General features: G+C 40.3%; 1 protein-coding gene across 5 annotated transcripts in view; it reads left to right on the top strand.

The window, feature by feature from the left end:
* The window catches only part of LOC137322962 (mesoderm induction early response protein 3-like), a 68688-nt gene extending 54519 nt beyond the window's left edge, over positions 1-14169 (top strand). For 4 of the 5 annotated variants that reach the window (XM_067986247.1, XM_067986230.1, XM_067986265.1 and 1 more), the window contains 5 exons: positions 2715-2796; positions 2889-2983; positions 4041-4168; positions 5347-5501; positions 9964-14169. In XM_067986247.1, the coding sequence (XP_067842348.1) occupies positions 2715-2796; positions 2889-2983; positions 4041-4168; positions 5347-5501; positions 9964-10424 (921 nt within the window). In that variant the 3' untranslated portion in view covers positions 10425-14169. The remainder of the gene's footprint in view (positions 1-2714; positions 2797-2888; positions 2984-4040; positions 4169-5346; positions 5502-9963) is intronic. The other variant, XM_067986240.1, reaches the window with a different exon arrangement.
* Positions 14170-25019: the final 10850 nt, after the last annotated feature.

Raw genomic sequence — 25019 nt, 5'->3', positions numbered from 1 at the left:
AGAGCATCTCCTACTGCATCATAATTCCAGAAGCTCTTAAGCTACTTAGTTATTTTAGATCCCTCTACCCCCAGAAAACTTTAAATTGCATAAAAATGCATCCATATACTGTGTTGAAGCATATGATTTTTAAACTTAAAAATCCTACTTGCCGGATTCTGAGACTTGCGAAGGGCCAGGTTGCTCCTTATCTACGCATGATATATGATGAAGTTTATTGAGATCATCCGTTCAGCTGTCTCTGTTGCTTCGCCCCCCATTTCCTTTGCCCACCAAGTCAAACCTCTCCCAGGCTCCCTCCTGCCTAGGCATAAATCTGGATCTTTCTCCATTCTCTTCTATTTCCCTTCGTGGCCCCCCCCTCTGTTGTCCAGCTTAGTGGGACTGCCCTCGGTTGGTTCCATTCATAGCTATTCAGTTATAGCCAGAGTATCTCCAGCAATGGTTTCTCTTTGCGCCCTTGTATCATTGTCTCCAGATTCTCCCAAGGGTCTGTCCTTGCCCCCCTCTTCCTCATGCTGCCTCTTGACGACATCATCCAAAGATGGGTTCCACATGTATGCTGATGACACCCAGCTCTACATCTCCACTATTTCTTTCGACCCCTCAACTTCCTCTGTGTTGTCAGACTGCTTGTCTGACGTTCAGTCCTGGATGTGCCTCAATTTCCTTCAGTGAAGACTGAAGCCACAGTTTTCTGTTCCCACCACAAACTCCGTATCCTTGCCACTGATTCAATACCCCTCCCTGGCCATTGTCTCAGACTGAACCAGACTGTTTGCAGTCTCGGTGTCCCATTTGACCCCCAGCTGAGCTTCTGACCCAATGTGCTCCATTAGAAAAAATGCCTACTTCCATCTCTAACGTTGCCCACCTCCGTCCCTTTCTCAACCCATCTGAAATCATCCATGCCTTTGTCACCTCCCGACTCAACTATTCCAATGCTTTCCTGGCTGGCCTCCCAGTCGCCACCCTCCGTAAACTTCAGCCCATCCAAAACTCTTGCCCGTATCCAATCCCTCACCATCCTGCTTACCCATCACTCCTCACCTTGCTGACCTACATAACTCCTAGTCCCTCAATGATTCAAATCTAAACTTCTCATCCTCGTGTTTAAATCCCTTCATGAAAATGCAGCACTGCTATTTAATTTACATTCAAACTTTTGCACACATTTTGTGGAAATCAACAAAAAGCCACTTGAATTCTTTGTACATTTGCCTGTTGTTGTGATATCAACATTTAAAATACCTAAAAGTGTTTCTTTTTGTTTTCCCAATTTCCTCCATCACTATCTTCAAGGGATACAGTTCAATGAGTGCTGGTTGACCTCCAGTTCTTTATCCAAGTGGTAACAATTCATGTGTAAGCCTCAATTGCAAGTGTCGGCAGAGAGTCTGCAGAGTGTATCACAATCAAGACCAATCCTGTTCCTGCTCTACTTTATACAAGTGTAAAGTAAAGTACAACTGGGTAAAGACCAGGAGTGAGGATTCTGGCCAAATTTTCTCCTGCCTAATCCAGCACCCCTACCATAGCTTCAGCTGAAATTGGCTAATTCAGCACAGACCAGCAATCAAACCTGGGACCTTCTTGGCCTCTCTATCTCAGTTTTCAGAAGGGAGAAAATGCAAAGATTTATGGAGTAGATTGTCAGGTCTTTCACAAGCATTTGGAGTTTCCCCAAAACAATTTGATTATTTTGACAAATTAAAAGGAACAGGCAAACATTGATGTTACTGATTTTGTTTTCAAGCTGAATCATAATTGTACGCAATGGCACAAGTGGTATTAAGTTTCACATAAGATAAGATCTGCAGAATTTACTTTGTTGTATTTGAATTTAGTATTTCACTCGTTTTTTTCAGTAGCCCTTTAAACTGCACTGAGTTGGGAATGAGTGTATACATAATCAGACAATGTTTTAAGTATGTGGGGTGAACAAAATGTGTAAAGGAACTGAGTAATAATAGATGAATGAGCAGTGCTCACTGGAATTATTGGAGAGTTCTATATGGAGATTACTTTAACTTGTACTTTGCACTCCAGCTTTATTATTCATCCCTTAGGACCTACGAAGGAGAGGGGAAAATGTAAAACACAAATGTTAACTGTTAAATTTGCATATAAGCAATAAGAATAAAGGAGATTAAACATATGTGAGGAATGTTTTAACGTGCTGCAGGTTGGGGGTTGGAAAGAGGCACTATAGCTGCAGGTTAATAGAATTTTTGTTTAAATGAATGAAACCATGACAGTTGGTAATATCTAAAATATTTACATGTAAATTAAAATAAAATTTGAGATACTCTGAACATTATTGTAAATAGAACAGTCAACAAATAAAAATATTACACAACAATGTACTAGATTACATTTTGGGAAATTTTGTTTTGTTAAAAAATATGAATGGGGTTCTTTCCACTTTAGTCATACATTATATATTTCAGTGACAACTATCTGACAGGGTTTAATAATTGACACAATTAATGTGACTTTTTGAGGGATATTGAGTTGACTTCTTTAGAACTGTTCAGTAGTGTGTAGAAAACACTGCTAGAGAAGGTCAACTCTTGGAAATGCACCAGAAACAAATGTTTTTAATATCTGTTGATCATTTGTCAAAAAATTGACCTTATTTAGCAGTGAAGTAAAATAGTCAAATTGTTTTATATGTGGATTTAGTACTCTGTTTTTTCCCCTACCCTCTCCAGGCACTGTATGAACTTGTAAAATGTAACTACATCGTTAAGGAGGCACTCAGAAGTTACCACTCAAATGTAAAGACTACACGAGGTAAGAATATTAAATACAGTTGGAGCTTAAGCATGAAACGCTTGTAGACTTTTATGTTCTATGATCCTAATTTCAATTTCCACAATCCACAGATGAGCAATCTGCTTGGACAGAAGAGGAATGCAGAAACTTTGAACTTGCACTTCGACTCTATGGTAAAGATTTTTACCTAATACAGGCAAATAAGGTAAGATAGTTATGTGGTACTCATTTTTTTGTTTATAAATCTTAAATTACAGTTCAAGATTATTTATTTAATTTTGGAATAGAATTAGGATGTGTTCTCAAAACTGATCTCAAATTATCAGATGGCTAAAGTTTATATTAGTATACATAATATTTGAAAAGTAATTATGTATGTAGGCAGCATCTGTATTGTGTTTATAATGGTTTGGTCAGAGTAGTTGTGGTATGAAGCATGAGTAATGGTTGGAAGGTGTCTTACCTAGTCCTGCTGCAGTGGGTTTAATGAAGACGCCTGTGAATCTTCCATCCCAGTGATATTTGATTGCTTGAAACTATTTAAGCATTGTATGGTAATTTTGTCAATTAAATGATGTTGGATGGAACCTGTTCAGCAGACAGGTTGGGTTCTGTTCTCATCACTAGTAATGCAGGTGTTTTGCCTGCAGAATTGGGCTGTGTGCTTCTTAATTTACCACAGATATATCTTTCATCCACCCAGTGCAACTTCCATTTTTTTCTCGAGCAATGTAACCTAAAGGATAGCTGTGGAAACTTGGAGGAGCTCATTTAGCAACTACTTAGTTGTAGGCTTGTGTATATGTACTGTCTTACTAAAGCCCTCTAGCCACACTTACACTGATTTAAAATCTTTTCAGACTGTGAAGAAACATCTAAAGAAAGTACCTTCTTTTACCTCTCCTACCTTCCTCCCTCACCAAAAATCATAATTTTAAAAGCAAAGCAAGGCAAATTCCTATCTGGCAGGAGATTGTTGATTTACTAATTAATTTTTCCTGTACTTGGATAGTGCCATTCAGGTCTGGCAAATCCACTGCACTGAATTACATGTAAGTGAAGGGAACCAATACAGGCCCTTGTTGCCCACATTTTGGAGAAGCTTTGGGTAGGAGCAGAAACCTGAGACATTTCTAAATTCAGGATCTTGTTCAGTGCTTTTTTTGTTTAAGTAGTATGTGGATGCACCTGGAAAAATACCTTGTACTGAAGGTGTACCCTAGGCTTCCATTTCCATTCAAGATACATGTTTCTATCTTTAGGTCAAGAATCGCTCTGTAGGGGAATGTGTGGCTTTCTACTATATGTGGAAGAAGTCTGAAAGATATGACTACTTTGCCCAGCAAACCAGGTTTGGGAAGAAGAGATACAATCTTCATCCTGGAGTTACGTAAGTAGATAAGTGACTAGATTACACTAAGTAGATAACAGCAGTCACTGGGGAAGCTAACTTAAGATAAAGCTGGTTGTGTTGAGGAACTTGAATTAATATCAGTACATTTGTTATCATTAAGTTTATCTGCTCTGTTTATCATTCTTCTAGCCATTAACTCCCTTTTTATCAGGCAAAATTAAATCTATCAACACTAAACTCTTTTTCTGAAATTATTATTCTTGCCACTGTATTGATAGCAATAACATCACTTCTGATTAGATTGACATAAATGCCAACTCCTTTTCTATCATAGATGACCTTTTTAAGAACTCGTTAATTAACCTAGCTATTGGACTAATGATTCAAGTAATCTAGCCTTTTCCTCACCTCCAATCCTAATTCTTTATGCTAGATGTTTCTTCATTGCTAAGATCTTGTGACTATCATCTCAAATCTGCCACTTGCTGAATAGTCTGCAACAAATTGAGCGCTGTGAATCAGTCCTGTCTTTGGTCCGATTATCAAATTTTGTTTGATAATCGTTCCTGTGAAGCACTTTGAGACATTTGACTACGTTAAAGGCGCTATATAAATGTAAGTTGTTTAGTTAACTAACAGGAAGAATTTTTGAGAATTCATTACATCTGTTCCCTGGTCCAACTGTTTTTGCTCCTCTCCTACATCTCTGTGCCAGTGAACTGATGTTCTAGCTGCCCTGGAAGGTTTCATACCTTTTAGCCAGATGTGATACTTGGTTGAATTGAAGCTTTAAATGCGGTATGTCAGTTAATTGAAGCTTCACTTCAGGAAGTCGCTATTTACCTTGTTTTGTCACACTTTTCAGCCTTGGTGGTGTCCTACACTATGGGTTACCTGGGTCTGCCAATAAAAATTATAATTTAAAAAAATGGTAGACAACATGCTTAAATTATGTACATGAGAAATAAAGATAATAAAATAATCTTGCAGACCTTTTCATGGATAGACTTTATAAAACACAAGGGAAAGACTAAAAGGGCAAATGTTTGCTTTGAAAGTACTTCCCGCTACAATACAGCTTTAAATACGGTACGTCAGTTAAGAGGATCCAAAGAGTCCCTGTATTTAGGAATTATTGGGCCTTTTTTTCGAAATGCTTTAAATTTTAATATTTTATTATGCAATAGTTTAATTTTAAATCTTGTATTTTTAAGGGATTACATGGATCGCCTGGTAGATGAGGCTGAGATGGGAATGTTAAGTCGAGCAGTACATTCTCCATCTATGTGTCCTTCTGTCAGCAGACCAGAAACAATTTCTGATCAGCACAATCTAATGAGCTCTGGACATGAGTTTTCTGGTAAGAACTGTACGTGTTTAGAGTTTTCAAGCAACAGTTATAATATGAGAATTCAAAATACTTCAAAGTACAATCTTTGAGCTTTTATGATGGCCTAGTTGGTAAAGACTTGGTGTACCTGTTGTCTAAGTTTTTGCATTTGTGGGCCACGTAGGTGCACACCATAGTTTTTTTTTTATTTTTTTTATTCGTTCACGGGATGCGGGCGTCGCTGGCAAGGCCGGCATTTATTGCCCATCCCTAATTGCCCTCGAGAAGGTGGTGGTGAGCCGCCTTCTTGAACTGCTGCAGTCCGTGGTCTCAGTGACCTTGTATAGGCTTATTTGTATGTTCCTACTAATCTGCATGTACCTCAATTTGATACAATTTGGTGTTCTGATTGACAGTCCATTCCAATCTCCCAAGCCTGCGAAATAAGAAATATATGTGCACATAAGACTGAGGTTGCCTGGGCTTTCATGGCTGAATTGCCAGGGCTCAGGAGCTACATGTGGCCCTGGCACAGCTGGTTGGACACCCCTGTACTTGGCTACCAGTTGAAAAGTTCCAAGGTTTTATCACTGATCTCTGTCGAGTAAGCATGTCTAGCTTTATTTGTGAACGACAGCCCTTTCTTTGAGATACTGAAGAGCTGCCAATGCCTGAGAGTTGGTGCTTTCAGGGGAGAAAAATGAGGCAGGGCTTTCTACTAGACAGTTGGACAACATAAATTAGGATTACTATAATCAAAGTATGCTTCTAGAAAACTTAAATCATAAATTCTGGTGCTACCTAGAATTGTATATGTGTAGATGATGGACGGGCAGGTCCATTGTAGCCTAAAGTGAAGCTCCATGCTGAAAAGACCTTGTTGGATTTAAAACCTAAGTTTTAATGAATGGACATCTTTTATATTCATTGCAGGTAGATTATTAGAGCAAACATTTTCTTTTATTTGTCAAAACTGCAATAAAAAGTTACATTTAAATCTAAAATATCCTTCACCCCAGTTATCATTAATTTTGTCTGAAGAATTATTCATCTTGTTCAGATGACTTTACATTTGCTGCAGTTTTTTTTAAACCCAGCAGTTTATCCAATATTTCAGCGTACTATGCTATGAACAAAGCCTAACTGTCCATACATATCCAGAAATTCTTTTTACAGTTACAGAACATTTTAAGAAATTGGAGTTATGGGGTTTCTTTTTTAAAAGTGACATCAGCATAATTTTAGATAGCAACACTGGAAAAGGTGGTTCAGTGTTGAGTACTAAACCCTGTACTGCAAGCAGTGTTTCTGAGAAGTATTTAAAAACATAAACTGTACCAGTATGAAAAGGCCACTAGTTTGCAGCTTTCACAGAAAAATGGCAGAAATGCAAAATGCAGTGTCTTAAAAACACTGGTAAAAAAAATCTAAGAATCCTTTGAATTTCCCTTAATCAGTCACTAAACCAGTGGTGGAAGTACAGGGAAGGAAGAAGAGCATATTATGTAATCATTTTATTGGTAATTCCTATGTCCAGAAAAATACATTGAAAATGCACAAGTGCATTGGTGTCCTACAGTGTGTTGTGACAAGTCTATGAATACAGTAACTTCTCAATCATGTAATTAAGACAAGCTATTAGGTAATTAGCAAATTAAGCTATGAATTTGGAGTACTTTATTACACTAATGCTTGAAAGTATAAAAGAAGTTACTTTTCATCTTTGCATATTTTTCCAAAGTGAATTCACTAGATGTCCTTGACATCTTTTGTTGTACAAAGTGTAAGCCATTTTCACATTTAAAAAAAACTTCAAATAGATGTCCAGCTAACCTACACTATTTAGTTACTGCTGTGTAAGTGATGCTCTTTTTATATTACTGAACCTCTTCCATTGGAAGTTCAGTAATTGGACAAGTTTCTATTCGTTCTGAATGGCCCCATTTATACTATGGGGTAGATTCAGCAACAATGGAAACACTACACAAACATGATTTTTAATGCTATTGCCCATGACTGAATCTCGCACCAGGACATGAACACACTAGGAAAGAAAAAAATGAACAAATTTGCATTTATTCTTGACGTGCAGTCACTGTTATGTAGGCAAATCCAGCAAACAATTTACACACTCCAAGGTCTCTAATGGATGACCAAATCATCTGTTTTCAGTGGTGCTGGTGCTGAAGAAAGAGTATTGGTCGGGACACCAGGAATCTAAGATGAAAAATAACTTCATTTGCACTTTATCTTAATAAAGTACTCCCACTTCACAGCTTAACCTGCTCAATTCCCTGCTTCTTTTCAAATAGTGCCCTGGAATCTTTTATGTCTGCTTGGAGAGGCAGATGAGGTCTTGGTTTAATGGCACCTCTCTAAGTGTTGCACTGAAGTACCAGACTAGATTATGTGCTGAAATCTGTAGTGTGGTTTGAACTCGCATTCTTCCGACTCAGAGGTGAGAGTGTTTACAGCTGAGCCAAGCTGACTCTGGAAAGGGGCATGGTGGTTAAAATAAAGTTTATATAAAAATAAATTTACTTGAATGTACAGGACAGAAACAAGCCATTCAGCCCAATAGGGCCATGCTGGTGTTTATGCTCCATACGAGCCTTCTCCCTCCCTACTTCAATTAAACTTATCAGCATATCCTTCTATTCCTTTCTCCCTCATGTGTTTATCTAGCTTCTCCTTAAATGCATCAATGCTAGTCGCCTCAACTACTCCTTGTGATGGCGAGTTCCACATTCTAACCACTCTCTGAGTAAAGAAGTTTCTCCTGAATTCCCTATTGGATTTATTGGTGACTATCTTATATTTATGGCTCCTAGTTCTGGTCTCCCCCACAAGTGGAAACATCTCCTCTACCTCTACGCTATCATACCCTTTCACAATCTTAAAGACCTCTATCAGGTCACCCTTCAGCCTTCTCTTTTCTAGAGAAAAGAACCCCAGCCTGCTCAATCTTTCCTGATAGGTATAATCTCTCAGTTCTGGTATCATCCAAATAAATCTTTTTTTCACCTTCTCCAGTGCCTCTACATCCTTTTCATAATACGGAGACCAGAAACTGTTCACAGTATTCCAAGTGTGGTTTAACCATGGTTCTATACAAGTTTAGCATAACGTCTCTGCTTTTCAATTCTATCCCTCCAGAAATGAACTCCAGTGCTTGGTTTGCTTTTTTATGGCCTTATTAACCTGCGTTGCTACTTTTAGTGATTTGTGTATCTGTACCTCCACATCCCTCTGCTCCTCTATCCCGTTTAGACTCTTATTACCCAAGTAGTATATGGCCCCCTTATTCTTACTAACAAAATGCACCATCTCACACTTATCTATATTGAAATTCATTTGCCAATTACATGCCCATTTTGCAAGTTTATTAATGTCTTGTTAATAAATATTTACAAACTGGAGTAGCATCGAAACTGCACTGCATGCCTTCTAAGGAATGTAACTTGAGCCATCCTGATGCACGAAGTAGAAAAAAATCTTAGCTAATCCATGTGCTTGACACAGGCCCAAAATTTGCTGTCAAAATAATGATAAGGCTAATGATGCTTGCCGTTATTTATCCGCAAATGCCACAGCAACTTCAGGCGAGGGCAGATGGGCAGAAATAAAAGTTGTTATCAGAGATGCACTGCTGCGCCGTTAGCTTCTCAAAAACGGCATCTCACTGTCTGGCTCCCCATTGAAATGCATTGAACGGTATGAAGTTCCTGTATTTGCACAGCAGATAGGAACTAAACTTGCCACAGAAAGTTAAGTCAAGTCATTTCAAGTCTAAGTATCTTTTTAATGGCGTGATAATTGTTAATTACTGCTAGTCAACGCCCCTGGCACTGAAAATTAACTATTACAAGTATGGGGTCTCGTTACTTCAGGTTTTAATTGTTGGAGATTTTTTTTCAAATTTAAATAAATTTTTAAAAACTTTTTCTTTGTCTTTCTTTCTGTCTCTTTCTGTACCTGATTTGACATTGAATTCACCCATTCTAACTTACACTTCCTTCTCAGTCTGCGCTGTTAATTTCACAATCCTTCAATCTGATTGGTTAAGGAGATACACAGTTGTTTGCCCTGTTCGTGCAGGTCCCAGATGCCCTGTAGAGGGCGCCGCTCTCTTTCCATCTCTCACTTCCAGCAACTTGCAGTGCAAAATATTGTCAACACAAAACTGGCAAGGGCACCATTCATTGTCCTGCTACAGCAAATTTTGGGCCATTGAGTTTAGTCGGCCACATGTGACGATATGTCCAATTGATAATGTAACTGGCAAATAAAAATCAAAGATGATCCGAAATTGTTAGTTTGCGTTTAATTTATCTACCCCGTTAAATTAAATTTTAAAGCCTAATTCTTCATTTGACAAAATCCTTGTGTTGGTATAAATCTTTCAGCTACATTTTTCACAAGTTTAATGTTAATCTGTGAAGGTATTTTAGATACAACTGTGAATTTGAAAGAGAGTAATATTTTGCTTTTCTTTTTTTAGCACTGACCAGTGTTGGTACAACATGCAGCATTGCAGATGTAAACTGTTTGGATTCCTATAATTTTCCTCCACTGGACAGTTTACACACAAAAGGACCAACTACCCATGTGCCTGTTTTAATAGAAGAGTCACTTGGTTTGCCTATAAATGGTGACACAGACTGTCTAAATTTATTCGAGACTGGATTCTACCATTCTGATTTAAACCAGATAAGCATGTGCAACGATGAATCTGAAAGACCTGCAAAGAGATTGAAAATGGGGATCTCTGTTCCGGAATCTTTTATCAATGACGTTTCTGTAAATAACCTGGGTGTGGATTTCGAGAACCACACACATCACATCACTAGTGCCAAAATGTCTGTTTCTGTTGCAGATTTTAGCAGCTTGTCTGGTAGTGAAGCAAATGGCTTCATCAATCCCCATGCACTACACCAGCACACAGCTCTCCAAACAGAGTGACTCCTGCATTGAAACTTCTTATGAAATGGTGGTATGCAGTAACAGTGAACTTGGTGGCGAGCCATCGAGTTTGTTCAGTCATTCACTGGAAGTTTAATTTTTTTACTATGACATCAGTGATGTCTTTTTACTTATAGAACCTAATCTTGATTTCTCAAGAGTTAAATAGCCATTTATTTTCAGTCCCTAATAACATAGAAGTTTCAGAGATTATGTTCACATAGCAGAGTTGGGGACTTAAAATTGAACTTTATGATGCAGTCTTGAACGCTCAAGCCATTGCATCTCCTTTGCAGCCAGTAGACAAAGGAACCATTTCACCTCCTGACACCAACATTGGGAATCTGAAACAATAGAAATGGCTTCCATTAGTCCACGCTACTGTCACAGTAGTGGGTACAGAGGAATACTAATGTTTACAGGTACCTAGCCTTGTCCCTGGCTAATGTAGCATTTTAGAAGTGAACTGCGCACATCAGTGCAAAGACCTGCATGAACAGAGCCTTCTCTCATCCATTGACTTAAAGCAGAGCACTTCAGTTTACAGAGCCGTGAGTGCATCCTTTGGAAGAAAATTGATGGATGAAGTACAAGTGGGAGGAAGCCTACAGACATGCACGTGTCTAGCAAGAGTTGGGCATGGCTGCCATCTGTAAACGGGTTGGAACTACTGCCAGATTTCTGTGTACTTAAAAACTCTTCAAGCTTTTATTGATTAGATTAAATATTGAATTTTGTGATACTGTATATTGATGTTTATTTTTTTTTAAGACTTTAAAGATTGTATTATAGTGTATCTCAAACTGTGCAGTGCATTGTATATCTTATGAGATTTCCTGGGGCAGCTGAAACCATCTCGACACAGCTTGGGACTTGCCACTTTTAAACACAATTCTGTTTGACAGTCTAGTCAAGTCTCTTGCAGCAGTTCATTGTGTTTTGTATTAAACAATGTGTCCATATCTTGCAGTATGTAATACAGCGAAACCTTGATGAACCACATTGAAGCTAACCCCTTTGTAATGCATTCCAATTTTTTAGTCTGTTGTAAACTTGACACTGTCTCTGAAGATAAAGATTTTGAAATAAAACATTTGTTAGACTGAAGCAAGGAGCAAATATTGAATTTTGGATTATAGTAATTTTTGATTAGGTATATCTAGTATCCATTTTTGCAAAACTGTAGGAAGTAAAATTGGTGCTTTTATGTGTAAAATTGTTGCATCCTAAAAGAAAGAAGTACATTTTACATACTTACAGTACATGCAATGTCCTGTGTTTCATGGAGTAACTTTTCTATTATCTGCATAGCTTTGTTGCTTCCTAGAGTTTTTAATTGACAGTGTAGGCCATTAATGTCTAAAATTAATTTTGATGTTTAGGTCTCTGTGGATATGGCACTGTGTTAAAAATGCAGCTATTAATGTAGCAAGACATTAAGACCTGTCAGGTACCTAACTTTCCATTTATTTGTGATGTTAAAAATCCAAGGTTTTACTGTATTATATTTGAGAAGAATTTTACTGATTGCGTAAGTGACTTGAAAGTGTGAAGGAGGCTGAGTAATTGGGATACACAACATAATGAACTGCTTTGATATATTGTAAATATTTATATTCTATCTGAAGAGAATATCTCCTCTTCTCTCTTTCTCCCCCCCCCCCCCCCCCCACCAAACCCCCCCAATATTCTTCACAATCGCCTAAAATTATTTTGTACAGAATTATCACACAAAGATTGGCCTAGTTGCCATTTTAAATGTGCAAGAGTGGGTACTGTGGTTTGAGAGACTGGGTTGATTTTCTATGTAGATGAGTATGACTGTACAGCCATAATCTAGTGGTCTTTCAGTTTTTATACAGGAATCTTGTATGATAGACAAAGCTTTAGGTTCTGAGACAGTACAGAGCGGCATAAAGGTACAAGACACAGAAGTAACGGGTAGCCTTGGCTCTTGCCAGTATTGCGTGGAATTGTGATCCAAGTCATTAGCTTCTTGTAGCTGTGTTTATGTGCTGATCTATGCATTTGTCTTTTGTGTTTTTTTTTTCTTTTTAATGTTAACTAAACCTAGTCATGTACTTGTGGAAATGCTATACATATCCCTTCATTTATATATTTGAGTGTGACTGTGGATTTGCAAAGGCTAGTCTATAGTAGTGTTCACACAGATTTATGACTGATCACTCACATCAGTTGCACTTTTTGAAATTTTGAAAACCATTCCTAGTGCATTATAAATACAGAATTTAACTATGCATTCAGACTTTGTAAGTTCCCTTAGCAAACAGAAGTGTGTGGTTTTATTACAGGGTTTAATTTAAAATTTCCTAGATCTGATTTGCTTGTGTTTTTTTTAAATAAAAAGCAGCCACAAATCCTTATTGGTATGCATTCTGTTGCCAATTGCATTAACTTTTTTGACTGAATAATGCAGTTGGTTTAAAAGCATATATTGTTCAGTGTATTTGCCAAATAGACTGAATTTTAAACTAGATTTTTTTTAACCTTTTGGTTATTTCTAGTATTGGTTACTTGCTATCAACTTAATTTTTAAATTTTTTTTTCTGAATTGTGTTTGGCATGTGGAGCAAAAGCTCATCAGCAAAAATGCTAAACAGAGATCATTGAGATGTGTATGATACTGGCAACTTACCAAAACTAAAACCAAATGCTTATTGGGAACTGATATTTTAGAATTTTGTAAATTTCCTTTTTGTGTTCATATTAAACAGGGCAATAATTTGAGAGAATGTAATTATGTAGAATTTCTGCATATAGTAAGACTTTTTTTTCCAAGTTTTCAGTTTAAAGTGTCATGAAATGATGCTTGTTTGTTCTTTCTAAATGAGAATCTCATCATTTAAACCACTGGGATTTAGAAGATCTTGCTGTTTATTGTCGAGCTTTGTTTAAAATGCTGGCCAAAGATGATTGTTTTCCATTTCCATGTTGAGAAGTCAGTTCTATATACTAATTCATTTGGAAGTGTAACTGGTGCTGCAGTGAATATAACAATACTTCACCCAAACGGAGATGATGCTTTTCTCACTAGCCTAAATGATTAGTTTTCTAATATAAACTGCTCCATTTACTTGAAGGTTGTACATGGTTGTTGGCTAAAGAATATCAAAGTGCATACAATTAGGTCATTTAAAATTGTGCAATTTTCCTTATTGGCTGAGGATAAATATCTGTACTGCAAAAATCTCAGTTGTCAAGCTTAGTGATATTTATTTTTAACCAAAGTCTGTAGTGTGAATTAAAATTGCTTATTGAAAGTAAAATGGTGACTAGTTGACACTCTTAACTACTATTGCAATTGTATACAGAAATTTGAAAAGTTGATTGATATCTGAACAGAAGAAGGAATTTGTACAATGTGTGAAAAATTTAAGCAACCTGGTATTGGTGATCAATATAGACATGCTGATTAAAATGCTTTTGATTTTTAAAAAAAAAGCACTGGCAATACTGTTCTGAAGAAATGGTGCTACAGCTCCTCTTCTACTGTATTGTTGCAGAGTTAGTAATAGAACTGCCAGTGAAAAATATGGCCTAATTTAGTGACAATCAAGACAGCATTTAGTTTTGAAGATATACAAGGGGAAAGCTCTAATGTTGCATTTGGTTTTAATATTTGTATATAAACACTGAAGGTTTTTGTTCAGCATTATTTTGTACTTCTGTTGTACCTTGATATGTGGTGTACACCGTTCCAGAAATAAAAGGTCTGGAAGTCTCATTCTTTATTTTGATTAAGTGTAACTTTAAAGTTTATATGGATGTATAATTAATGTTTTTAAAATTACCCAAAGACCCAAGATGCCATGTCCTAAATGACATTTAAGAAATTCAAGCAAGATTTGTGGCACCCAGTATCATGTTATATATAGACCACTGCACCAAAATGATTTGTTGATGATTACTATAGATTATCTGAGTAGACATACAAAAGAAAAGATTGCGTAATCTTCATAGAATAGGAAGCTCTATTGTTAAGTGTTACAAACCCATCTAATTCAGTAATGGGTAGATTTATTGTATTGCCAACATTGGCTAAGACAATAAGTGTAAGTCTCTGCACCAGCATAACTTTCTTTTTGCGGTATAATGTTTCCTGTTGTATGTTTCTGGTTCTTGTCAGAACTATACATATGATGGGAAATTATTTATTTTAAAAAACATGCCTCAAGGCTTTATTTCTGGTAATCATCGCTGATACTGTTCCTTGGATGAGGAACAACACGCGCATGATGTGGATTGCTGTGAGGATGCACATGCCCATCAGTTAACTAGCCGTGGGCACTTCTGCATGACTGAATATTGATTCTTCTAGTACTCCAGTTTTGGAAGCTGTTAGCCCCTTGGGGAACTGGGTCAGTTTCCCCATGAGCATTTTCCTAGTAGCTGACTTCACTGTTATCCTTGAATAACAAAAACGAGGCCAAGCACCCTTCTGGATTAAGATCTCTTCATCTTAGAGCACATGCAGCACTTAAGGCTAGTACAGTTTAAATTAGGAGTACCACCTAATACATTCAGGATTCTCCTAATAGAAAGCATTAGAAATTTGTCAGCACTCAGATATCTGTTACATAAGTGTTCCTAGTTTTTTGATGGAAATCTTTATGTAAGCCACTTGAACACTTAAACCAACACTCTAGATTGTGGAGCGCTTCATTCTGATTCATTACTGTGCTTGGCTGCATTATCTCTGGTCATATTAAGAACCTAAAGACCAAAGTGCTTGAGATGAACTTAGATGCCAAAATGCTGTTTGATTAGCAAGTTGAGAATCTGCTGGAGGCTCATAACCCACCAGCAGAACCACAAGATGCTTCAGGGTGTTTCCAAGGTTTGTCCTCATGACCCAAGTTGTTCTGTTTTCAGGCCAAGACTATAGCAACCTTTTGAGTTTTGGTTGATTGATTATAGCAGGCCCTGACAGGATATTGGGGTGAGGGAAAGAACATTGCTAGTGGCTCTACTACAGCCGCACAATAGTGAGTTCAAACCTATTAGAGGACCTTAGGCGTGTTTTTTTGGGAGGTGCTCGTGGTCAGATAAGAGAGATTAGATCAGGGTTACCTTTTTCCCCCCCAAATCTGGGTTCCCAAGTTTTGTGAATCATCTATTTGGACCACCCAAGGAGCTCTGTGCTGAGACTCCCTGGTAACTGAAATGAATGTTCTGCTTGAGATACAGCCATTTACAGCAGTTTAGAAGAGATTCCCGTTATTTTATGGCATTTCAGAAATATGGAGATTCTATCCTATCCTGGATTTAGAATTACTGAACCAACTTCCAAATAGTACATTCAAGATAGTTATTAATCAGGCAGTCTGCACTATAGATATGCTACAGCAATAGACCGGAAGGAAGCTTGCTTTTGATGTGACCATTTTTGTTTCAAAGCTTCAGATTTCTGGTAAACTTCGACAATTTTGATTGGAACCAAAGGCTACGGTTTTTTTGAACATGTCTGTAGACTGGGTTTTTGTGCTTCAAAGCATAGTGTCTCCACAAGGACATCTTTTTACAGAGCATACTGCAGTTTTAAGGTCTGATCCTGGCACCAGATGTTTTCTTAAGCTTCAACTGCCACTAATAGGATTTATGGGAGCAGTGCTGAGACCAGACCTTTCCAAACCACCTGCTAAATTCAAAAGGCAAACAGTAGCATATAACCAGAAACAGGAATGGTGCAAAATGTAGTATTTCAGGGAGGGTGAGATATTGATAGCTTCGCAGGCCAGGGCCACAAATGGACTGCAGGCTGTATTCTGAACTTTTGACTAATGTGTTTGATGTTGACAAACAGCTGCATCCCTGGCTGTCTAGGGCATTCCTCTTCAGGGCATGTGAATCTTGGGTATATTGAAGTCTTTCATCTGTGGTGGTGTTCATCTAAAGACAACTTTATCAACCAAAGTGATCTCTTTGCCAAGGCACACCTTAGATTGTCTAGCAGTGTAAAAAATTTGCTAGTCTGGAGAGCTTTGCTTCCAAGTGTGTGAATGTCTCAAAATAATTATGGATAAGGCAAGATATTTGGCTCATCTTAATTCATCCATGCAAAATTACCCCAAAGTCCTGTCTTACCTTCCCCCCCCCCCCCCCCAACTGCAGCATATAATTTATTCTTAAATGATTTCAAGGTTCTTGCCTCCAATACTCTATCCATGGTCCATTCCATGTGTTGATCACTCTTAAGTATAAAGAATTTCTGTATCCAGTCTAAATTTACCCTTAACTAGTTTGGACCTGTTGCCTCTTGTCTTAATCTCATACATTAAAGTAATTTTCCATGTTTACAATTTCTTGTACCTCCAAGATCACTTCCTTTCAAGGCTGAAGAGGTGAAATTTCTTCAGTCTTCATAACTCAGACCTGTAAGACTTGGAGACCAGCTTCTCTACACTGCCTCCAATACTTGAATGTCTCCCTTTTGTCTCAGAGGCCAGTCTTTATAGTGTTCTAGTCAGACCACATCTTACAATTTGATCATGACTTGTTATAAGCTATATATTATTGGCTTTGGTTGCTATTCTGCAGTGGTTGGATGTGTTGAGCATCTGGTCGACTACGGCTCCCATGTCTTTTTAAACTTAATTTACAACACTGTTCATGGTGTACATGTGTTGTTCATTTTCCTTCCTTATATACACTTTACATTTGTCTGTATAATGTCATCTGCCATTGTTCTAGGACTTTGAAGGAAAAGTAAAGATTGGGACAGGGCCGTTAGAATGAAAGGGATGGGGTGATTTTTTGAGGAGAGGTCATAATAATGATGTTGGAGACAAAAAAAAAGTTTTGGAGGATACCGATTAATGATGTGTGGAGCTGATCTTTAGTGGAGGGGTTTGATTTAAAAAAAAGGGGGGGGAATGTGTAGGGTATCAAGGAAAGATTTGCTGGGGAAAGAAGATTTGGCCTGGGGAACTGAACAGCTTGGGCAAGTGCCAGGAGCAGGGAATAAGACGGTTGACCACTCCATCCACCGCCTTCCCCATAGTCCACTCCATGTTACGGTCTTGCTTGGTTCTATCCTAACTCTCTGAAAGTAGCTTTGAGTAAAGCTCTGCTAAAGGTTGTCCTCCTGACCTGTATTGTCATCTTCGGCGTCTCCCAAGGTTCAATCCTTGCCCCTCATCTATGCCTTGTCTACATGCTGTCCCTCAGCAACATCATCTGTCGGCATAGTCAGCTTGCGCAGGTATACTGAAGACACCCAGTTCTGTCTCTCCATTACCACCCTCAACTCCATGACTACACTGCTGTTAGATTGTTTGTTCAATGGCAAATCCTCCAAATACCAGAACATTGTTAGTATCACCAATCTCATCCTAAAACAAAATACTGTGGCTGCTGGAAATCTGAAATAAAAACAAAATGCTGGAAACACTCAGTGAGTCCTTCAGCATCTGTGGAGAGAGAAACTGTTAACATTTCAGGTCGATGACCTTGCATCTGCACCAATAGCATTAGCTCCTTCTAAAACCTCTGCTTCCATCTACCTTCTGGTTGCTCGCTTAGGTTGAACACAACTGTGTACAACTTTGATCTTATCCTCATCTGCAAATCTTCCCACACCCACATTGTAACCTACATCTGCACCAAGCTTACTTTGACTGCATCTTCTAGCCCTGCGACCTCTACCCTGAGAAGTGTGGGAACAGCAATGTCATGGAAACACTGTCATCTCCCAAGTCCCACAACTTTTACCATTCCTTCATCATTGAGTAAATATGATAGAATACCCTATCCAGCACCATCAGGGGAGAACCATCATATTAAGAACTACAGCCCCCTACCTTCTTAAGGTAACTAGAGATGGGTAAGAAATGTGGCCTAAGAACAAACTTCTTTTTTAAAATAAAACAAATCCCTATATATCGATCTGTGACCTCTACTTTTAACTCCTTTGCATCTCTCCCAGCTTCAGTGACAAAACCTGCAGCTGGCTTCATCAGGGAAGTCAGAATCCACCATCCCCTCTTTCTTTCCTTCCCCTCCCCCCAAATTATCTTGAGGGCTAATGTGACTTTGGAGAACCCATGTCCATTTTGCTCCCAAGAACCCATCTTTAGGCTCCAGCTCTGGCTCAGCCTTCGGACTAGCTGACTTCCAGCTCAGTTTCTTTCCTGTCAAGTCAGTCAAATCTTGAGTTTGACCCTCCCCCCAGTTGGCCAAACCCAGCTCCACCACTGGCTGTCTTAGCAATACATTCGGGACTCTCTCTAATCTCTCTACCTTGCTACCATATCCCCACTTTCAAGAGCGTCAAACCTTTAACCATGCCTTCTGTCACCTCCATTAAATCTATTACCACTTAGCATCTCTTCTCACCTCTGAGGCCATTTATACTGATAAGGGTACAATCTAGGTGGTGGTTGTTTATGTTCTACTATTAGAATACTAAAAGAACTGCATTACTTCCAAGATCCCTGTGCCTGATTCAGATTGTAGGCTCACTTCCCTAATGGTGTATGTCAAAAACTTCTGTAGTACAGAAACCTGAACCAATTGGAACTTGCCTTGCCAATAGCAAAAACTAAAAACTATTTTACTTATTCTGCTGGGACCATTGCACGAGGCCTGAGAAGCACACCTGCAGCTTGAGGAGTTAGCTTCACCAGATGCTGTGAGACCAGCTCATGAATATCATTTAAACACACTTCCTGCACTGCTTGATCCTTGTGGATAGAGCAAGGAGTCCTGCCAAATACTGTGACAATGTAATCTTTAAAAGGCTGCTGCTCAAAATTGAAGGATGCAACACTTAAAAGGTTGCAAAAAGACTCAAAAATGCTTTGGACAAGTTTCAAGCATTTATAAAAGCTGTATACAGGAGATGACGTGACCAGTGAAATCAAGAGGACAAAAAAATCATTAAGACGACACAAGAAAGTGGCAGAATGGTACTGCTCCCAGCTCCTATTTGATAGCTGGAAAAATGGACTTGCCACCGCATGAGATTAAAGTGCGGAAGGTTGTCATATTGTGACCTACAGGGCATCTTCTGCAATGGATGGCAGAGCACCATGCCTGGCAAGAGCATGGTGCTCTGCCACGGTTCCAGCGGGACATGGGAACAGATTTGGCAGACGTCAGCATACTTTAAGAATCTGGCAATCTAAGACTACCCAACAGTACCACGTACCAAGTAGACAGCACAAGATTCCATGCCACACAGTGTTGTATGGCAACCATGTTCCATATCTACTGCTTTTTCTTTTATTCGTTCACGGGATGTGGGCGTCGCTGGCAAGGCCGGCATTTATTGCCCATCCCTAATTGCCCTCGAGAAGGTGGTGGTGAGCCGCCTTCTTGAACCGCTGCAGTCCGTGTGGTGACGGTTCTCCCCCAGTGCTGTTAGGAAGGGAGTTCCAGGATTTTGACCCAGCGACAATGAAGGAACGACGATATATTTCCAAGTCGGGATGGTGTGTGACTTGGAGGGGAACGTGCAGGTGGTGTTGTTCCCATGCGCCTGCTGCTCTTGTCCTTCTAGGTGGTAGAGGTCGCGGGTTTGGGAGGTGCTGTCGAAGAAGCCTTGGCGAGTTGCTGCAGTGCATTCTGTGGATGATGCACACTGCAGCCACAGTGCGCTGGTGGTGAAGGGAGTGAATGTTTAGGGTGGTGGATGGGGTGCCAATCAAGCGGGCTGCTTTATCTTGGATGGTGTCGAGCTTCTTGAGTGTTGTTGGAGCTGCACTCATCCAGGCAAGTGGAGAGTATTCCATCACACTCCTGACTTGTGCCTTGTAGATGGTGGAAAGGCTTTGGGGAGTCAGGAGGTGAGTCACTCGCCGCAGAATACCCAGCCTCTGACCTGCTCTCGTAGCCACAGTATTTATATGGCTGGTCCAGTTAAGTTTCTGGTCAATGGTGACCCCCAGGATGTTGATGGTGGGGGATTCGGCGATGGTAATGCCATTGAATGTCAAGGGGAGATGGTCATTGCCTGGCACTTATCTGGCGCGAATGTTACTTGCCACTTATGAGCCCAAGCCTGGATGTTGTCCAGGTCTTGCTGCATGTGGGCTCGGACTACTTCATTACCTGAGGGGTTGCGAATGGAACTGAACACTGTGCAGTCATCAGCAAACATCCCCATTTCTGACCTTATGATGGAGGGAAGGTCATTGATGAAGCAGCTGAAGATGGTTGGGCCTAGGACACTGCCCTGAGGAACTCCTGCAGCAATGTCCTGGGGCTGAGATGATTGGCCTCCAACAACTACTACCATCTTCCTTTGTGCTAGGTATGACTCCAGCCACTGGAGAGTTTGCCCCCTGATTCCCATTGACTTCAATTTTACTAGGGCTCCTTGGTGCCACACTCGGTCAAATGCTGCCTTGATGTCAAGGGCAGTCACTCTCACCTCACCTCTGGAATTCAGCTCTTTTGTCCATGTTTGGACCAAGGCTGTAATGAGGTCTGGAGCCGAGTGGTCCTGGCGGAACCCAAACTGAGCATCGGTGAGCAGGTTATTGGTGAGTAAGTGCCGCTTGATAGCACTGTCGACGACACCTTCCATCACTTTGCTGATGATTGAGAGTAGACTGATGGGGCGGTAATTGGCCGGATTGGATTTGTCCTGCTTTTTGTGGACAGGACATACCTGGGCAATTTTCCACATTGTCGGGTAGATGCCAGTGTTGTAGCTGCACTGGAACAGCTTGGCTAGAGGCGCAGCTAGTTCTGGAGCACAAGTCTTCAGCACTACAGCTGGGATGTTGTCGGGGCCCATAGCTTTTGCTGTATCCAGTGCACTCAGCCGTTTCTTGATATCACGTGGAGTAAATCGAATTGGCCGAAGACTGGCTTCCGTGATGGTGGGGATATCGGGAGGAGGCTGAGATGGATCATCCACTCGGCACTTCTGGCTGAAGATGGTTGCAAACGCTTCAGCCTTGTCTTTTGCACTCACGTGCTGGACTCCGCCATCATTGAGAATGGGGATGTTTGCAGAGCCTCCTCCTCCCGTTAGTTGTTTAATTGTCCACCACCATTCACGACTGGATGTGGCAGGACTGCAGAGCTTTGATCTGATCCGTTGGTTGTGGAATCGCTTAGCTCTGTCTATAGCATGTTGCTTCCGCTGTTTAGCATGCATGTAGTCCTGAGTTGTAGCTTCACCAGGTTGGCACCTCATTTTTAGGTACGCCTGGTGCTGCTCCTGGCATGCTCTGCTACACTCCTCATTGAACCAGGGTTGATCCCTTGGCTTGTTGGTAATGGTAGAGTGAGGAATATGCTGGGCCATGAGGTTACAGATTGTGCTGGAATACAATTCTGCTGCTGCTGATGGCCCACAGCGCCTCATGGATGCCCAGTTTTGAGCTGCTAGATCTGTTCTGAATCTATCCCATTTAGCACGGTGGTAGTGCCGCACAACACGTTGGATGGTGTCCTCAGTGCGAAGACGGGACTTCATCTCCACGAGGACTGTGCGGTGGTCACTCCTACCAATACTGTCATGGACAGATGCATTTGCGACAGGTAGATTGGTGAGGACGAGGTCAAGTAAGTTTTTCCCTCGTGTTGGTTCGCTCACCACCTGCCGCAGGCCCAGTCCAGCAGCTATGTCCTTCAGGACTCGGCCAGCTCGGTCAGTAGTGGTGCTACTGAGCCACTCTTGGTGATGGACATTGAAGTCCCCCACCCAGAGTACATTTTGTGCCCTTGCTACCCTCAGTGCTTCCTCCAAGTGGTGCTCAACATGGAGGAGGACTGATTCATCAGCTGAGGGAGGACGGTAGGTGGTAATCAGCAGGAGGTTTCCTTGCCCATGTCTGACCTGAGCTTCATTTTGGGGCATGTGGCAGCTAATTCAAAGCGCTCTCACAGACTTTGAAAGCCTTACTGCACTCATATACCATGGCTTTCACACATCAAAGCACTGAAACACAAGCATTGTCACTTACTAACACCAGAATGAGCTTCAGTTTGGGGCATGTGGCAGCTATCAGTGATCCTCTGTACTTTGGGAACAAGTGTGGTGATATTGAGCAACTGTGTCAAGCTATTCTGTAGGAAAGGTGATGAACACCCCCGCCCTGCTGCCGCCGCCCAACACATCAGTCACCTGTTTAATCTACACATGGGTGGTACATTAGCTGATATTGCAGTGCCAGCAGGGACTGAGTGTGTGCTTAACACTCGCGAGCAGTAGTGACCTTGCCAACCATTGGCATTACCGTCCCTTTGTTGCAACATGACTGTAGTGTCCTTACTACAGATGACGAAGCTCTGTCCTGCAAATCTGCAAATATAGTTTGGGGCCTGCTGATCTTCCTGACATGCCTGCTTTCATCTTGTACCACCTTAATCAGAAAACATTATTTGAGGTGCTTTGAAAAAAAATAGGCTAATGAGTGAAAACAGTTACCCTCTTAAAATGATTCAGAAAAATACTAAAAAAAACATAAATATTGAGAAAATGTCCAATAGAAACATTGTATAAAATATTGCAATAAAAATTTAACAAAAGAAATTCAAGAGCTCTTGTCCTTGGATGGTCCCTTGCTCCCATCCAAACGTGCACACAAAGGAAAAAATAATTAAAATACCACACTTTGGTGCTGGGTTTCTTCATTTAAATATTTTGACATTATACCTCAGGTCATAATGCACCCTAACCTATTGAAGAAAGTCAGTGGTGAGATGTTAGAGGCTCTGACTGCAATTTTTTAAATGCTTCTAAAATATGTGAACTGTGCTGGGGAAACTGGAGGGTGACTGATAGAACAGGGTAGAAATTCGGGCATTCCCTGCGTCTGAATGGTCAGGCCCGAAGTGCCTCCTGATATTGGGCCTCAGGCCTTATTTTAATGGAGCCGGTGTGTCGCGAACAGCCAGCCAGCGAAGAGGAAACCAAGATCATGCCTCTGCTAGCATTACAGCGGCCCTCAGATAAGTGAAGCCAGGGGTCGAGAGAGAGGCCTATTAAATTTAATAGAGTTTCTTTTGAAAAAGTGACTGAGTGGATAGGTGAAGAGGACACAGTAGATGTGAGCCCTGAATTTCCATGGGGATTGACTAGATCTCCTGCTGTAACTTCAGTGAGATATCGGCAGAACCCCCAAAGAAATGGCTAAACGACTGTTTCCAGCTGTTTACACCATTTCTCAGGGAGTTCTGCCGATTTCCTGCCAATGTTACAGTAGGAGATTGGGAGAACATCTGGAGAAATTCAGGACTTTGGTGTCCATTCCTTTTTAAAAGGTTTTGCAGAAGGTATTTCAAGGGAGGTTGTTACAAAAATTCAGACATAGAGTAAAAGATGAAGTGTAGCAACATGGATAGAAAGTTGGTTGACAGATAGGAAACAAAGAGTTAGGGTAGATGGGTGTTGCTCGGATTGGAGAAGGGTTGGAAGTGGTATACCTCAGGGTCTGTGTTCAGTCCTCTGTTGTTCTTAATATTTATAGATGATTTGGCCATTGGGAGCACAATATTGATACTTGCTGACAGAAACGTAGGTAGTTTGGCAAACAGCAAGAAGTGCTCAAAAAGATTTAATGAGGAATAGAGAGGTTAGCAGAATGGACAGGATGGTGGTAGATCTAATTTAATGTACAGAAATGGGAGCTAATGCATTTTGGGAGGAAATATAAGGAATGGGAATATAAGCTCAATGGAAAGACACTGAAGGACGAAGATGAACAAGGAGACCTACGGGTTTAAATACAGCTGCAGGTGAATCTCCCCAGGGATTCTTACAGCTCCTCTGTCTTAACTTCATTGGAAGAGCTGCGGAAACCCCAAGAAAACAGCACAAATGCCATTTATGCCATTTTTCCAGAGTTTCTCTGCGCTGCCACCAAAATTATGGTGGACGATTGAGACAATCCCTATGGAAATTTACCCCCATTATTCCTTAAAAATGCAAATACAGGTCGATAAAGCCATAATCAAGGCAAATAGCATTTGGGTTTTATAAACAGGAGCATAAAGTACAAGAGCAAAGAAGCAGTGATAAATTTGTACAAGGCAATGGTTAGGCCAGAGTCAGATTACTCTGCACAGTTTTAGGCATCCGATTATAGAAAGGACAATAATGCCATAATGTACCACATAGATTCACCAGGATGATACCAGGCATGAGAAGCTATGGGACAGATATTCTTCTGTTGCACTTGGGCATAAATAATGGCCTGAGCAAAGCATATAGAAGAAAAACAGAAGGGGGCATCAGTAGTATCATAGAAAATTTATGGCACATCGTGTCCACGTCGGCTGAGAAACGAGCCACCCAGCCTAATCCCACTTTCCCACATCAGTAGTAGGGAAAATGCTAGAATCTATTATTAAGGACATGGTAACAGGGCACTTAGAAAATCATAATATAATTAGGCAGAGTCAACACGGTTTTATGAAAGGGAAATTGTGTTTGACAAATTTATTAGAGTTTTTTGAGGATGTAACCAGTAGGGTAGATAAAGGGGGAACCAGTTGATGTAGTATATTTGGAATTTCAAAAGGCATTTGATAAGGTGCCACACAAGAGGTTTTTACACATGATTAGGGCTCGGGATTGGGGGTAATATATTAGCATGGATAGTTGAATGGTTGATGGAC

This window comes from Heptranchias perlo, chromosome 1, assembly GCF_035084215.1.
Source record: "Heptranchias perlo isolate sHepPer1 chromosome 1, sHepPer1.hap1, whole genome shotgun sequence".
Taxonomy (NCBI): Eukaryota; Metazoa; Chordata; class Chondrichthyes; order Hexanchiformes; family Hexanchidae; genus Heptranchias; species Heptranchias perlo.
This window is presented reverse-complemented; position numbering and strand designations above follow the sequence as displayed.